Source organism: Abramis brama (assembly GCF_963993115.1).
Source record: "Abramis brama genome assembly, chromosome: 4".
NCBI classification, from domain to species: Eukaryota; Metazoa; Chordata; class Actinopteri; order Cypriniformes; family Leuciscidae; genus Abramis; species Abramis brama.
The window spans coordinates 52,530,398-52,547,753 of NC_139966.1; the positions used below are offsets into that span (position 1 = coordinate 52,530,398).

Consider the following 17,356-nt stretch of genomic DNA (forward strand, 5'->3'; position numbering starts at 1 on the left):
CGGCGTCTGCTGTGCAGGTCTGGAGGGTCGAGTGCTGCTTTGTTTTGTGCCCTGACCACCCTGGTCAACCAGCTGGAGGAGGAGAACAGTGTGGACGTCTATCAGACCGCCAGAATGATGAACCTCATGAGGCCGGGGGTCTTCGATGATATTGTAAGACGACTGTAATTCGTCAAAGTTTCGTAAATGATTTTCTTGTTTTGTTTGCAAGTACACATACAGTATCTACACATTCTTAAGTCAGGATACATTTACTTGAGAAGTAAAATTAAACCTTTTTTTTCTGAAAAATGTATCAAAAGTGAGTTTTTGCATAAAACAAGAAAAAAATATCTGCAAATGAGGTGAGAAGAATAATCTTGTTTTCCCTTTGAATTATGTGTTTTTTTTTCCTGACCCCTTTGGCAAATATTTTATAATAATTTTAATATTTTTTATTACAAATAGTTTATATCAGAATTACGAGGAAAAAAGTCAGAATTGTGAGATATAAACTCGGAATTGATATATATAAACCCAGAATTGCGAGAAAAATATAATTGTGAGCTATAAACCCGGAATTGTGAGACATAAAGTAAGAATTGTGAGATATAAACACGGAATTGTGAGGAAAAAATAATTGTGAGATATAAACTCGGAATTGCGAGAAATAAAGTCAGAATTGCAATATATAAACTCGGAATTGCAAGAGAAAAGTCGGAATTGCGAGAAATAAAGTCGGAATTGCAAGAGAAAAGTCGGAATTGCGAGAAATAAAGTCGGAATTGCGAGAAATAAAGTCAGAATTGCAATATATAAACTCGGAATTGCAAGAGAAAAGTCGGAATTGCGAGAAATAAAGTCGGAATTGCAATATATAAACTCGGAATTGCAAGAGAAAAGTCGGAATTGCGAGAAATAAAGTCGGAATTGTGAGAAAAAAAGTTAGAATTGTGAGATATAAACTCGGAATTGATATATATATAAGTCAGGATACATTTACTTGAGAAGTAAAATTAAACCTTTTTTTTTTCTGAAAAATGTATCAAAAGTGAGTTTTTGCAAAAAACAAGAAAAAAATATCTGCAAATGAGGTGAGAAGAATAATCTTGTTTTCCCTTTGAATTATGTGTTTTTTTTTCCCTGACCCCTTTGGCAAATATTTTATAATAATTTTAATATTTTTTATTACAAATAGTTTATATCAGAATTACAAGGATAAAAGTCAGAATTGTGAGATATAAACTCGGAATTGATGTATATAAACCCAGAATTGCGAGAAAAATATAATTGTGAGCTATAAACCCGGAATTGTGAGAAATAAAGTAAGAATTGTGAGATATAAACACGGAATTGTGAGGAAAAAATAATTGTGAGATATAAACTCGGAATTGCGAGAAATAAAGTCAGAATTGCAATATATAAACTCGGAATTGCAAGAGAAAAGTCGGAATTGCGAGAAATAAAGTCGGAATTGTGAGAAAAAAAGTTAGAATTGTGAGATATAAACTCGGAATTGATATATGTAAGTCAGGATACATTTACTTGAGAAGTAAAATTAAACCTTTTTTTTTTCTGAAAAATGTATCAAAAGTGAGTTTTTGCAAAAAACAAGAAAAAAATATCTGCAAATGAGGTGAGAAGAATAATCTTGTTTTCCCTTTGAATTATGTGTTTTTTTTTCCTGACCCCATTGGCAAATATTTTATAATAATTTTAATATTTTTTATTACAAATAGTTTATATCAGAATTACGAGGAAAAAAGTCAGAATTGTGAGATATAAACTCGGAATTGATATATATAAACCCAGAATTGCGAGAAAAATATAATTGTGAGCTATAAACCCGGAATTGTGAGAAATAAAGTAAGAATTGTGAGATATAAACACGGAATTGTGAGGAAAAAATAATTGTGAGGAAAAAATAATTGTGAGATATAAACTCGGAATTGCGAGAAATAAAGTCAGAATTGCAATATATAAACTCGGAATTGCAAGAGAAAAGTCGGAATTGCAAGAAATAAAGTCGTAATTGTGAGAAAAAAGTCTGAATTGTGAAATATAAACTCGGAATTGTGATGTATAAACCCAGAATTGCGAGGAAAATATAATTGTGAGCTATAAACCCAGAATTGTGAGAAATAAAGTAAGAATTGTGAGATATAAACACGGAATTGTGAGGAAAAAATAATTGTGAGACATAAACTCGGAATTGCGAGAAATAAAGTCAGAATTGCAATATATAAACTCGGAATTGCAAGAGAAAAGTCGGAATTGCGAGAAATAAAGTCAGAATTGCAATATATAAACTCGTAATTGCGAGAAATAAAGTCGGAATTGTGATAAAAAAAGTTAGAATTGTGAGATATAAACTCGGAATTGATATATATATAAGTCAGGATACATTTACTTGAGAAGTAAAATTAAACCTTTTTTTTCTGAAAAATGTATCAAAAGTGAGTTTTTGAATAAAACAAGAAAAAAATATCTGCAAATGAGGTGAGAAGAATAATCTTGTTTTCCCTTTGAATTATGTGTTTGTTTTTTCCTGACCCCATTGGCAAATATTTTATAATAATTTTAATATTTTTTATTACAAATAGTTTATATCAGAATTACAAGGAAAAAAGTCAGAATTGTGAGATATAAACTCGGAATTGATATATATAAACCCAGAATTGCGAGAAATAAAGTAAGAATTGTGAGATATAAACACGGAATTGTGAGAGAAAAATTATTGTGAGATATAAACTCAGAATTGCGAGAAATAAAGTCGGAATTGTGAGAAAAAAGTTTGTGAGGTCTGTGGTGGAAACAAGCTTCCATAAAACAAGAAAAAAAATCCTAAGTAACAAAATCATTTTTGCAATTTATACTTTAAGATATGAATGATAAAATGTGCATGCTTGACATCTTCCTGTGTGTTTAGGAACAGTATCAGTTCCTCTACAAAGCGATCCTGAGTTTGGTGAGCACTAAGGAGGATGAGAGAGCTCTTCACTACTCGGAAAACAACGGCACGGTCCCCGCAAACCCATCGGAGAGCCTGGAGTCTCTCATGTAGCTATACAGACCCTTCACACAAGGAGAATTGTACATTGAATCAAGAGAAAGTAGTTTTGCTCGAAACCCTCCCAAAGTCTCTACACGGACTATATGGGTACAGGATATACTGTAATTTGGTCTTTTATTGTGCCTTTTTGTTACCTTTGTACTTTGATATAATATTATTGTTGTAACTAATGCCAAAATTTCTACTCTTTGGAAAAAACAGTGACTTCTGTATTGCTGGTGGTGTCTTAGGTTTAGTTGGACATAACTGTTGATGAAATATTTATAAGTAGCAGGGCAAAGGATTTCATACGGTATCTATTTTGGGGAAGAAAAAAAAATCTTTAGATAGAAAAAAAGCGCTCTTGAATGTAGCCTCCTAGAACAGAAGAGAGACGTGTGATTCTAATATATAAAACATCAGTCTCACCGACAGACCAAAATACATTTATATGACTAGTTTCTTTTTTTTACTACGTTTGCTTTTGTTATTGTAGCAATTGAAGGCTTCATTTTTTTATTATAGAAATTGAATGATTTTTCAAATTAACTAGTTGATATGTGTTGTAACAGACATTTTCATACATTTGCTCATTTCTCTTAACGCATCCTTTAAGATCTTAATCAGCAGCGAATCTCACCATTCAGTTATTTATCTCCATATTTATCAACCTTTATTTAAACTGTCTAATCTTTTAGGCCTTTGGTCAAAAACTAACACAAGACGCACTTGTATAAAATAAAGAAAGCACAATAAAAATAAACAAAACAATTTCTTCTACATTCTCAAAGGCATTTCAGAGTGTCCTTCATTTTTCCAATGGGCATCCAGACTGCTTAACCACAAAATGTAGGTGGTAGTTGACACACACATATGTAAACATTTTGTTATAATTGCTCTTCCCCCCTTTTTTTTATGGTATTGATGATATGTTGTTTAGAAGTGATGGACGCTTTCGAAACACGCTTCGTGAAGCTTCGAATCTTTTGTGAATCATTTGTTTCGAAGCAGCGATTCGGAGCGCGTATCAGACAAACTGCCAGTCTCGTGGTTTCAGTAAACGAGGCTTCGTAACTGTTTAATTTAGGGGCTGTCTATATATGATTTTTACTTGATCTCGGATCAGTTTAATAAATTGTAGACATTTAATGACAAATTTGTATAATTCAAATTAAAAGTCTCTTTGTTTTCGCTGCATTTACACTGGTTCTGACCAGCAGGGGTCACCAGCGTCAAGCGCTTCGAAACAGTGAATCATTTTGCCAACAATTGGTTCAATTGATTCAAAGTTTCGAAAATCTTCGTTTCTCCAATCACTATTATTTATCTTACAAATCTGACATGTCCTGCAGTGTGACAAATTAAACAATTTTCTAATTATTGTATAAGTATTTTAGACTGCATGTAATAAATTCTAACTTAAAACATTAATGGCCATAGGCACGTTAATCAAACGCAGAACTAAAACTTGAATATTTTTGCTTTAATTACTTTTTCTTAACCTCTTTTTATGACCGTATTTTTTTTATTCAGATTATTTATTTATTTATTGACTTCTGACATTCATTTTCAGCTTTTATTGGACCTTGAGTTCACTCCAAGTGCTGCTGCACAAAGTAGGCACAAGGTTACAAATTTAGTGTTCTCTTATTTTCTTGGTGAGCAAAAAACAATTCATTTCATATAATAATCTATAGACTTTTTCTTAGTCGAAAGGTCCCTCACTGAGGCAAGTGTCGTCTCATTGCCTGTTCAAGTCACCAATTTGAAAGAAAAATTAAAAAATGATTGATTCTGCAATAGATTTATCATATTTCTGATATGATCTTTTCAATAATATTAAAATTGAATATAAATTAAGAGGTGGACAGTAACAAAGTACATTTACTTGAGTACTGTACTTAAGTACACTTTTCTGAGTATCTGTACTTTACTTGAGTATTATATTTTCTGGAAACTTTTTTACTTTAACTTCATTACATTTGAAAGACAAATATCGTACTTTTTACTCCACTACATAAGATGTGTACTTCTTTTGTTGGGGTGGTAGGAGTGTTAAATACATAAAAAAGAAGATGATTATGGCTGTCTTTTTTATGTCAATTCAGTTGTTTAATTTCTATAGGTTTTATAACATTCAAAAAGCTCTTAATTCCACAGATACTACAAACTGGTAGGTATATTCACTAGGTTGCTTCAAAGGGCATAAGGTACTGGAAGTATTACATACAACAATAATAAAACAATGCATTGACATTTACTTTTGATACTCAAGTACTTCTGTACTTTTACTTAAGTATATATCAGTCTTTACAACTTTTACTTGTAACGGAGTAATATTTGACCAGTAGTATTTGTACTTTCACACAAGTAAGGAAGTTGTGTACTTTGTCCACCTCTGTATAAATTTTGTATTGAAATCAATTAAATGTATTAGAAATGAAGAAATTAAAAATGAACTTCCAATCTATAACAACAGTAAAACAAATGCACGACTTAAACGGACAGTGTTTATTTATTATTTAATATAATATAGTATATACATGAACATAAACATCATGAGGACTTCAGATGGGCCATTTCCACTGGCTGGTCGGTGCATCCTCTACGAGTGGTTCCCATGGTTTCCATTCCGTCATCTTCCTGGACAAGGCCAGCTCAGCCTCAGCCTGCGGAGACACGAGACGGACACAATAACCGCTGAGGTACAACAAACAGTTCCAATGTTGCTTCAGAGTATTCATTTTCTATAAACTCAGTTAATGACAGTAATGGCCCAGAGGCATTTTCTCACCTGTGCAATGACCTCCTCAATCTGTCCACCGTTGATTTTCTTTTCAAGCTTTTCCACATCTGGCTCCTTTATAGAACAAAAATTACATGTATACAAATCAACACAAGAGATTCAACAGTTAAAGCCAATCTAAATCTCAGTCTTTTACTACATTTGACATGTCTTACGGCTTTGACGTGATTGAACCTCTCGCTGATCAGTTGCTCGGTGTATTTCCTGTAGGCAGCGTCCTGAGGCATAGTCTGAAGAGAGCCCAGGATCTTGGTGTACAGAATCCGAAGACGCTTTAGGGAAGAGAACAACTCTTCAATAGATTGCATTAGAACTAATATGTACAATTCCTCGAACTTAAAACACACAATAAACAAACAAAACATTTTACTTGTATGAAAGAAAAGGCTGTTGTACAGAATGGAGATGAATAATAAAATGAATCAAAACTAAATCAAGAGAGACATTCACCTCATGTGGATTGTGGGAGACTGCGAGGCCAACCAAGCCCGTGGTCTAAAAATAAGACAAAAAATAAGATATTAAGAAATTACTGCACATGTGCATTTTCGTATAAATCTAACTCAGAAATGTCAAATGCACAACTTGATTTCCCATGCAGGACATTTACAGCACCACAACTATATATATATATATATATATATATATATATATAGTCACACACTGTGTATATACATAGTGATAATTCAGACAAGATAATTCAGCCATTACAATCCTCCAAAACAAAGCACGGCTAATGCATTTAAAGACTAAAGACAAACGTACAGAAAAGGCGGAAATATTTAAAAGCCTTGGTATAGACACAAGCTTCATTTACGGATACATTTCACTAGTTTTTATTAATATATTTGCATGACCTCCCCACGTACCTTTTTGATCAAACCAGCCATTTCTTCCTCAGCTGCGATTCAATGACGCAACTTCCGTCGCCTGAGTGTGACGTCCGTGCTCGCTCATATCTTCGTGGCTGCGTTCGAAAGCTTATAAATGCTGTCTTCAGAGGTTCATTGATGCATTCCAAGGTAGGAAAGCATCAAGGCACGTCCTAATCCAATGTAAGCTTCGCCTCCTGTCTCCTGTGATGAGATACCTTCATCTGATCGCTTTATAAGCAGCATAGATGTATCAGAGATGGTTGGATGTATCCATCGAGTTCCAGTTTCTCAATATGCCTCAAAAGGATTAGTTGTTTGTAAAGTGACCCATATTTGTTTTTTGACCACTGAAAATGTGTACGATTGACCAATTTTACTCATGGACACCTTTAACATTTCGTGAGTTACAGGCATGTAAACATCGGGAAAAGCACAAGAAGTGCTTTTTTGTTGCCATTTATTTTGGAACTGTCACCATTATGGAGCTAGAATTGTGTCTTTATTACATGCGAGAAAATAAGTGATCTGAGAGAAGAAAAAAAAGTTTGAGAGAAAAAGTTATCACACTGTCACTGATAGCAAAAAAAGCATTTCATGAGAGAAAAAGTTTTCATACCAATAGCAAAAAATAATAATATTTGAGACTAAAAAAAGTTTTGAAAGTATTTTCTCATAGAACATAAAAAAAATACATTCGAAATTTTTACAATTATTTCTGAGAAAAAAAATCTCTCTCAAAATACTTTGAAAAAAACTCCCACTTTTTTGCTATCAGTGTGAAAACATTTTCTCTAAAAAAAAGGGGGAAAAAAGTGTTTCTCTCAAAACGCTTTTCTTTGCTCTTGATGCAGTTTCTTGCTCTCGTGTCAGGATTTTGCTTTCGCTGTGAAAATTGTGTCATGGGCGGGGCCACGTTCCTATTGGCCAGTCGGGTGAGCATCGTCTTGTCTTGGGAGTCTGACGCCGCCTTCACACTGGCAGTTGAAATCAGCTCCGATACGGCTACGAAACGACCGGAAATCATTAATTCCCTATGGAGATTCGCAGACCGCATGCAAATGGGTCCGAGTGCGGTGCGAAAAAAATCGTGTCCGTTGGTCATCCGGATGCGTGCAAAAAATTGAACTCTTGCGAAAACCGACAATTCCAGCGGAAGTTAGCGTTGCTATGGTACTGATAAACAAACCTGAATTCTTAACTTTTAATAAAATAAATAATGATTTTATAACGATAAGTTGTCATGTCATTTTTTTTATTTTCCTGATTTTCTAACGTTATTAAGGCAGTTAATACAATTAAAAGCCCTATATACCACTATATCACATTTAGCCGACCTGACATGTCAACCTCCTGGGGAACTTTCCTCCACGCAGCAGCCTGTCTCTAACCCCCTCAACAGAGAGATCATACAGAATTGTACATTCTGACACTGACAAAATCAACCGTTAATCTCTCCGCCATTTTTGTTCTACTCGCTTCCGAAGCTTTTCATCAGTGTAGTACGACGTCCGCTGGGGGCGTATTGCTTATTATGGAGCTGATTTCAACTGCCAGTGTGAAGGCAGCGTAACTGAATCATACCACCATTGGCATTGGCATATGATGCAAAAAAGATCGCTAACGGACGCTAACAGATTTCACTTATAGACCTGTAAAAATAAAATAATGATGCTTCCATCTTTCTAAAGTAATTTTAATTACTTGTTGTAATAAAAATATATATGAACAAAATAAAAAAAAATTAGGTTTCTGAAATTTGGTTGATTTGACACAGCCTATATCTTTGAATGAATCCCCTACTGATATTCATATTATGAAGTAGAATAATAAGGAATGGTGGTTTTTGTTGTTGTTGTCTTACTATTAATTATTGGTAATAATCTACTGGATTGATGTTTGGAGTGAGAAGCTCTGATGTTCCCGCTGCTTCATGCTTTTGTAGAGCTGCAGTGTTCAATATTTATACATATTGATGTGAAGTCCGATTCATTTATGCGAACCGGTTCTTTCGGACAATTCGTTTCAGTGAACCAGTAAACAAAACGATTCATCGGCTCCTTACTTCATCACGCAATGATGTCACTGCGCATTTCATGTTATATCAATACAACACTCAAATACAATCATTTGTCAACGCATATTATTTGAAACATTCAAATAAAGTTATGTGTGTGAACGCATATTGCTGATTATCTAAAGTCTATAGAAAGAATAAACCAGTCTTATAAACTCCTTGATTTAGCTCAATTTAAATTATACTCGGGGTATAAAACATGTAACTCATTACATGTAATCTGGATTACGTAATCAGATTCTAAAAATTAAGTATTTGTAATTAGACTATATTACATTTTAAAATACTCATAATCAGACTATAGTTACTTTTATTAATTATTGTTAATTATTAATTGTTACTTTTTTAATAATGCTAATAATGATGATGATAATTAAATTAAGTTCATGGTTCTCTAATGTCTGTTAATGGTCACATGACTTCTTTTTTTTGTGTGCCTTATTTTGATTTTAAAATTGTTTATTTAATTTCATTACTTGATAGCTTTTCCCAAACCACCTGCAGTTCCATCATGAACCCCAGTCTGGGAAACTCTGACATAATGTAATATTTAATGCAGCTAATAAAAGTTCTTAATGAAAATACCACACAAATGCATATCTGTCTGTTATGATTGTGTGACACTTGGCTTTTTATGAGATCTTTCGGCTTGATTTTCTCACAAATTTATTTTAGTATTATCTTGGCTCATTTATTTATATTTGTAAAACACAATACTTATTTGTTACTCCACTGCATTTTCACTCAAACTGACCTTTGTACTTGCACATTGCTTTCTGTTTGTTTGCGAGTCGAGTTTTCCTTTGCGAAGTAGATCGAGTTTGTTTGCAAAATGCTGGATTTGTTTGTTTAATTATGGCACATAATTCGCTCCATACCGGGTGGCGCTAACCTCATTATTGTCTTCTACTTCACACCGCTTCACACGCGTTACTTACGTTTCACAGTCTATCACACACATTGTTGAGTCCACTTTCAAGAGCGATGGAACCGTCAGAGCGAGCTGGCAATGAAAGTGAAATGTTACACACTCCAGTCGGCGTCAAGTCATGGGTGTGGAAGTATTTTGACTTCAGGAAAACAGATGGAGCAGTGGTAAGAGATGTTGCCGTTTGTCTGACTGCACTTTATTGTAACGCCCGTTTCACACATACTCCGTTTGCAAGAAGAAAAAAATAAAGATAGACTGCGTTAAACTACCTCGTGTCTCAAAGCACATAACATAAACTTCTGTTTTTAATTGTCGAGAGCTCTTCATTTCAAAAGTGCACTTGCTGACCCTTCTCTCTCTCTTTCCCTTTTAGGGAAGTTTACAACTTCTCCAAGTACACCGACGAGGCAGTGAAGACTTTTAAGGAGCACCGTGGAGCAATGCACCCCGTCACAGCGATGCTCACGGCCAAGGATCTGAAAATCTATGGCTAAAATGCTGCTTTCTGACCGTCTTATGTGCAGGCAGTGTTTCTGTGCTTCAGCTTAGTCCTCAGATGCGTTAATGTGCAGAACGTTTTTCTCATTGGCCGAAGCTTGGCTTTTTAATGTCTTGATGGAGGTTTCAGTCTCAGGGCTTACAACAAAATATGTGGAGAGTTTCAGTATCATGCAGTTTGGTGTTAAAAAAAACAGCATATCTTGCTATATCCCTTTATATGATTTGTCAAAAGTAATATTCTGTAATAAACTCCTGTACAAGAAGTTTTCTATTGCCCAATAAAAATTGTGTCTTGATACAGAATAAGGTGCATGGCACATAAACAGATGCATTTCATGTGTACTACATGCTCAACATGCGTATGTTTTTCTTTTTCTTTAAGTTGCATAATTCAACAAATCATAAACTGGCTTTTTTGGACAATTCTTCAGGAGACTCTCTAAACTTAATTGCATATAAAAATGTTCACTCCCTGTCCCTTCCCCACCCATTTAAGTTCCCATCACTTGCTTTTCAAAAAGAAAATGATGGGAACCCACAACTCAACATCGAGAGAATATAAAACACAACATTATCATATAAACTGCCTGCTGAACATCATAAAGAGAGGATAGAAAGAACTCTGAGGTATTTCTTGCATAAAGATCTTCAACCATCAGTTGATCCTTAAGCACAGACACAATTATAAACGATACATTTTGAATTATAAATTTATAAATTTTGATAAGCTGACTTCTATTTAACAGTTTAAATATAGTGAGTGTTTAATAGGTAAAGTGTAAATAGGCTTAGTTAAGTTTAGCAATGATTAAATTGCTAATAAACAAATTAAGATAACTAACTTAACTAGACTAGCCAGGAGAACTGTCAGAAGTTCACACAGGTAGTAATTTAGTTACTTTAGTAACTTTTTAAGTAAGTTGTTAAAAGTAACTGTTAGTTAGTTACTTTTAAAAGTAACTTTTACTTAGCAGTTGTTAAAAGTAACTGTTACTTAGTTACTTTACTTTAGTTACTTTGTTACTTTAAGTAACTTTACTTAGCAGTTGTTAAAAGTAACTGTTACTTTGTTACTTTAATTACTTAGTTACTTTAAGTAACTGTTACTTAGCAGTTGTTAAAAGTAACTGTTACTTTGTTACTTTAGTTACTTAGTTACTTAGTTTAGTAACTAAAGTAACTTAGTAGTTGTTAAAAGTAACTGTTACTTAGTAGTTGTTAAAAGTAACTGTTACTAAATTAAAGTGAAAAAAAGTCCAAAAATGAAAAAGAAAAAAAGTCAGTCCAAAAAAGAAAAAAAAGTCAAAGCCCCGCCCCGCCCCGCCCCGCCCCGCCCCGCCCCGCCCCGCCCCGCCCCGCCCCGCCCCGCCCCGCCCCGCCCCGCCCCGCCCCGCCCCGCCCCGCCCCAGAAAGAAAAAAAAAAAAGTTTTTTAATAATAAGGTTTTTATTTATTATATTATTAAACGTAGCAAAAAATAAGCGCGAAGCAGCATAACCGCAGCGACAGGCACTCCGAAACCTCGGGGGGGGGGACACACACACACTACCCCCCCCTTTGGTTTTTTGGGTGTACAGACGCCTGACCCGGGCTCGAACCATGGACCTTGGGAAGGTTATACCATGACTATACCACTGCGCCACCAGCGCCTGCACAGTTCGGCCGGTTCTCCTGGTACGTTTGTCTTTCGAAACGGAGTCTGAAATCAGAACAGATTATAAAACCGCAACAACAAGCTGGAATAGAACTGGAAACCTTTCACTTCAGTGGCGGTACCGCTACCATTGAGCCACTGAAGACAACACGGTTTGACAGTTCTCCTGGTACGTTTATCTTTTGAAACGGAGTCTGAAATCACAACAGAGTATAAAACCGCAACAACAAGCTAGAACAGAACCGGAAACCTTTCGCTTCAGTGACGGTACCGCTACCACTTAACCACCAAAGACAACACAATTAAATCAGGTCTCCTGGTACGTTTGTCTTTCGAAATCTGAATCTGAAATTGTATAAAACCACAACAAGCTGGAATAGAACCAGTAACCTTTTACTTTAGCAACGGTATTTCAACCACTGAACCACCGAAGACGACTCAGTTCCGACAGTTCTCCTGGCGCACTTATCTTTCAAAATAAAATTAGTCTATAATAAAAAGTATATGTCATCATGACATTATATAGTAGATGTATAGGAATCTTAACAGTGTTTTAGGAGTTCAAATATGGAGTGATTAGTCACATGACAATTATGACTCAGGTGATTGGCTCAAAACAATGTTCTGGAACCATGTGACCATGAAGCAAAGATGGCAGAAACCAGGCCATGCGCTTCCAAAGCACCATGTAGAACTTGAGCGATTACCTCTGAGATGAATGTGAATGCTGAGTTTGTGTTTGATAAAGATATCAGAACTTATTGGATTCTTGATTTTGGTTCAAAACTCCTAAGCAGACAAAACAAGCTCAGTCCAAACAAGTGTTAGCTTTGACTTTTTCCTCTAAACTCAATCAAAAAGACTTTCTGCTGTCCAACAGACGGTCATAAATCTGGACCTTCTGAACACTAGACATCTTGCAAACAAGGAAATGCCAATATTGTTTTGTGAGTGTGTGTGTATACAGTTGCAATCGAAATGATTCAACCCCCATTGCAAAAAACTATACATTGTTCATGAACTTAGATACTCCCTGAAATTCCTTCACGAATAAGCGCGAAGCAGCATAACCGCAGCGACAGGCACTCCGAAACCTCGGGGGGGGGGACACACACACACTACCCCCCCCTTTGGTTTTTTGGGTGTACAGACGCCTGACCCGGGCTCGAACCATGGACCTTGGGAAGGTTATACCATGACTATACCACTGCGCCACCAGCGCCTGCACAGTTCGGCCGGTTCTCCTGGTACGTTTGTCTTTCGAAACGGAGTCTGAAATCAGAACAGATTATAAAACCGCAACAACAAGCTGGAATAGAACTGGAAACCTTTCACTTCAGTGGCGGTACCGCTACCATTGAGCCACTGAAGACAACACGGTTTGACAGTTCTCCTGGTACGTTTATCTTTTGAAACGGAGTCTGAAATCACAACAGAGTATAAAACCGCAACAACAAGCTAGAACAGAACCGGAAACCTTTCGCTTCAGTGACGGTACCGCTACCACTTAACCACCAAAGACAACACAATTAAATCAGGTCTCCTGGTACGTTTGTCTTTCGAAATCTGAATCTGAAATTGTATAAAACCACAACAAGCTGGAATAGAACCAGTAACCTTTTACTTTAGCAACGGTATTTCAACCACTGAACCACCGAAGACGACTCAGTTCCGACAGTTCTCCTGGCGCACTTATCTTTCAAAATAAAATTAGTCTATAATAAAAAGTATATGTCATCATGACATTATATAGTAGATGTATAGGAATCTTAACAGTGTTTTAGGAGTTCAAATATGGAGTGATTAGTCACATGACAATTATGACTCAGGTGATTGGCTCAAAACAATGTTCTGGAACCATGTGACCATGAAGCAAAGATGGCAGAAACCAGGCCATGCGCTTCCAAAGCACCATGTAGAACTTGAGCGATTACCTCTGAGATGAATGTGAATGCTGAGTTTGTGTTTGATAAAGATATCAGAACTTATTGGATTCTTGATTTTGGTTCAAAACTCCTAAGCAGACAAAACAAGCTCAGTCCAAACAAGTGTTAGCTTTGACTTTTTCCTCTAAACTCAATCAAAAAGACTTTCTGCTGTCCAACAGACGGTCATAAATCTGGACCTTCTGAACACTAGACATCTTGCAAACAAGGAAATGCCAATATTGTTTTGTGAGTGTGTGTGTATACAGTTGCAATCGAAATGATTCAACCCCCATTGCAAAAAACTATACATTGTTCATGAACTTAGATACTCCCTGAAATTCCTTCACGAACCCTTGTTTGGGAAACCCCAATGTAATGTAATGGGACACATTTCCTTTCTCTGCGAGTTCAATATGGTATAAGATTATCTTGTTCATATCTCCCTGTTTGACGAGTTAGGTCTCCATCCCTTCCCCGCCTACTTAGGTTACCACCATTTGCATTTTAAAGGAGTGACCCCTCAAAAAGAAAACTATGGTAACCTACAAATTTACAAGCCAACAACACACATTCACACATTAGAAGAGTTACCTGAAGTCCATCATTACAGTCAATGTCTGTCCACACGCTCTGCTTCTGTTGACTGGACGCTCCAAACATCCCTTATTCTGTTGGATACAGACATACATAAACACAGACGTTACTCCAAATAGTATTTTCATATATAGTAACATCAGATTTGAAAAGTTAGTCTAAATAATAGTTCATAAATATAAGATGACATATGTTAATACTTCCAGTTTGACATTATATTTACTGTTATCAGTTTGAGTTTGGCATGTAAAGTGAATAAAGTTCTTATTGAAAATTCTTATGATTGTGTGTACATTTGGCATTATATCCAACAAAGTGGCCCAAACTCCAGGATTCAGTGTGAAAGTCACAGTGGCACAAGTGGCTAAACACATGTTCTCTGGTAACAAGACTGTGATTGAGGCGTGGGTTCAAATCACACAAATGAAAGCTTTAACTGGTTTATTTAAAAATCACAGGTCACATACAAGTAAATAGTGAAATAGAAGTTCCTTCACATGAACAGACAAGAGATCTGTGGCTTACAGGTAAGAGCGCTGCCTCACGGGTTCAGAGGTTGCTGGTTCAATCCCAGCCGGGTCTCTGCAATAGGAGTGTGTGTGGTGTGTGTGAGCGGGGGATACCAGTGCGGTCTCCCCCCGGAGCTTCCGGCACAGTCACCAGCAGTGGTTATGCTTTTGGGCACGAAAAATAAATAAATAAAAAATAATAATAAAAGTTAATAAAAAAAAATTTCCCTTCTCCACCTGTTTAGGTTCCCTTCATTTGATTTTCAAAGAGGAGGCCCTTCAAAAAGAAAGTGATGGGAACCTACATGTTTAACACAGTAAAACACACAATCACACATCACACCTGTCCATGAGCAGAAGTCCGTCATTACAGTCGATGTCTGTCACACGACTCTGAGCTCTGCTTCTGTTGGCCGGGTTTACGCTCCACAACACATCTCTGATTCTGTAGAGTCACGGCATAAACAAACACATCATTACACACTATATATCTTAAAATAAAAAAAATCTGAATTTATAGCACTGATCTATATAGAATGACATTATATAGATCATTGATTTATAGTAGTCTAAAATTAAATCTGTTATACATCATTAATGCTGTATCAGTCAATCTACTGTTCTTCTCGTTGAATTCAATTACTTGCTATTCAATTATTGTCTTCCAGGCCACAGAATGAAGAAAACACTGAATAAAACTAAAAACTCCTCATTCAAAGAATGGCAGAAGAATCTACAGACCTACAAACATCAGAGCAAGATTACAGAAATGATACACAATGAAAACCAAGAGCAAAGTGTCTAAACACTGCTCTTGACTTCATTCTTTCGTGCCTGTAGTATTATGACATTTTGAATTAAAATACCATTTTAAAGGCTGTGTTTTACTATCATATCCCAGTCATAACAGGAAGTAAGTTAGAAAAGCATGAAGCAGCAGGAGAACATCAGAGCTTCACACAACTCCTGCTGACTCTCACATCAATCCAGAAAACACTGCAATAGTCCTTCTTATTACACTTTATAGTGAGAATATCAGAGGGCGATTCATTCAGAGACTAAAAAGGTAACGCTACAACTAGCGACTGATTTGATAGAGCGAGCAAGTCATTTGACAAGAGAAATTGACTTTATGCGAGAGGTTACTTACAGGTGAGTCTCGTGACACTCGTTTCCTTCATTTTATCCGTCTGTGAGTCGTTTTAATTTGCAGTTGAGCTGGAATATGTGCAGTTAAAGTGACATTAAGAGCTGTCATCTCATCTGCAGGATCTGCACGTGTTGTTGTTGTGATTGTCATCAAGCGTCATGTTGTCAAGCAGCAGAAGTGTCAGACTGAAGGAGAACCCGCTTCTGCCGCCTAGTGGAGCAGATGAAGAACTGCACTTTACTGTCGGATTATAGTGGCGAGATCACATCTGAGACCAGATACAGATCATCTTTTACAAAGCCTGAGCCTAAGTTACTTCATATACATGCATTAGATATAAGTTCAGTGGCGCAGAAAATAATTGTTTGCCTTTGAACTAGAAAGTCTGGTTTTTCATGTTTATGAATGTGTTTTTAACAGAAGGACAGAAGAAAAAAATCCATTTAAGTTTATTAAACTCGATTTGCAACGTTGTAATTCACACAAATCACCACAGGAGGGCGAAACTATTTTAGATCTTCTGACTTTTCTGCATATATAAATATATTTATTTATTTAAAAAGTAGACAGGACAACAAAATCACACACAGATACTGATACAGTTGACACAAAGAATAATTTAAATTACAATAAATGTATTATAGCGTATATTAGCTAATATATCAGTTTGCATATTTCAATGTCAGATGTAAAACAGAACAAAAAAAACATTTCTATAAGAGTAGCTTTGTTTTTTCATAATTAAATAATAAATCTAAAGAAATACTTAGTCCAGAAATAAATACACAAACAATCTTGCAGAGTAGTCAATGAGTTGTCAATCAATGATGACCGTCTTTTACCCAGCTTAAACATACGTTAAGATAAACTTTAAATCTAAAACATCATCATTGTATCTCAGGCTCTGTGGCTCAGTGGATAGTTGTCTCCCTTTCAAACCAGAAAGTTCTGGTTCAAATTCTGGTCCAACATTTGCTGAAGTTATTCATCATTTAACACAAAGCTCTGGATGATGTGCTGGAACTTGTATTTGACCACTGACCTGTATGATTGTCCAATAAAGCAGTTAAAGCTTTGCCAGAGTCTCTGTTGGTTGATTGTGGGGTATGAACACACGTCTCTATCGCAGCTTCATCACCAGAGAACATGTGTTTAACCAGTAGCCCACCATGGCTTTCACACTGAGAGCTGGTGTTTGGGACTCTTTGTTGGATTTATGGACAACAATTGAACATAAGCATTAGTGGGATTTGAACTCGGGTCTCCAGGATAATAACACACCACTTTATCCACTAAGCCAGTGA

At 35.9% G+C, this 17,356-nt stretch overlaps 2 protein-coding genes and 2 long non-coding RNA genes across 7 annotated transcripts in view; 2 read left to right on the top strand and 2 right to left on the bottom strand.

Annotated features, from left to right (window-relative positions):
- Positions 1-3,821, top strand: part of ptprz1b (protein tyrosine phosphatase receptor type Z1b) — a 35,745-nt gene extending 31,924 nt beyond the window's left edge. For all 3 annotated transcript variants that reach the window (XM_084111874.1, XM_084111873.1, XM_084111875.1), the window contains 2 exons: positions 18-153; positions 2,909-3,821. In XM_084111874.1, the coding sequence (XP_083968000.1) occupies positions 18-153; positions 2,909-3,043 (271 nt within the window). In that variant the 3' untranslated portion in view covers positions 3,044-3,821. The remainder of the gene's footprint in view (positions 1-17; positions 154-2,908) is intronic.
- On the bottom strand, positions 49-16,642 carry LOC311081335. Of its 2 annotated transcripts, XR_014605854.1 has the most exons (4): positions 16,053-16,642; positions 15,246-15,347; positions 14,391-14,467; positions 49-162 (listed from the first exon to the last, which is right to left on the bottom strand). It is a non-coding gene; the product is annotated as an uncharacterized lncRNA (long non-coding RNA). The 2 variants fall into 2 exon arrangements; XR_014605855.1 differs by lacking the exons at positions 49-162; positions 14,391-14,467 and adding an exon at positions 14,480-15,067.
- Positions 5,528-6,801, bottom strand: ndufa5 (NADH:ubiquinone oxidoreductase subunit A5). Its single transcript, XM_084111876.1, has 5 exons — positions 6,707-6,801; positions 6,288-6,332; positions 5,993-6,109; positions 5,826-5,891; positions 5,528-5,700 (listed from the first exon to the last, which is right to left on the bottom strand). The coding sequence occupies exons 1-5, from the start codon at positions 6,725-6,727 to the stop codon at positions 5,599-5,601; spliced, it is 351 nt and encodes a 116-aa protein (XP_083968002.1). The 5' UTR covers positions 6,728-6,801; the 3' UTR covers positions 5,528-5,598.
- On the top strand, positions 6,749-10,545 carry LOC311081334. Its single transcript, XR_014605853.1, has 2 exons — positions 6,749-6,859; positions 10,091-10,545. It is a non-coding gene; the product is annotated as an uncharacterized lncRNA (long non-coding RNA).
- Positions 16,643-17,356: the final 714 nt, after the last annotated feature.

Bases quoted from the DNA above. Each gene is read 5' to 3' on its own strand.
- ndufa5 (XM_084111876.1), bottom strand. From the start codon at position 6,727: ATGGCTGGTTTGATCAAAAAG. The intron at 6,110-6,287 runs GTGAATGTCTCT...TCTTCCCTAAAG, and splicing joins TCTCCCACAATCCACATGAG to CGTCTTCGGATTCTGTACAC. The intron at 5,701-5,825 runs GTGAGAAAATGC...GTGTCTCCGCAG, and splicing joins TTGAGGAGGTCATTGCACAG to GCTGAGGCTGAGCTGGCCTT.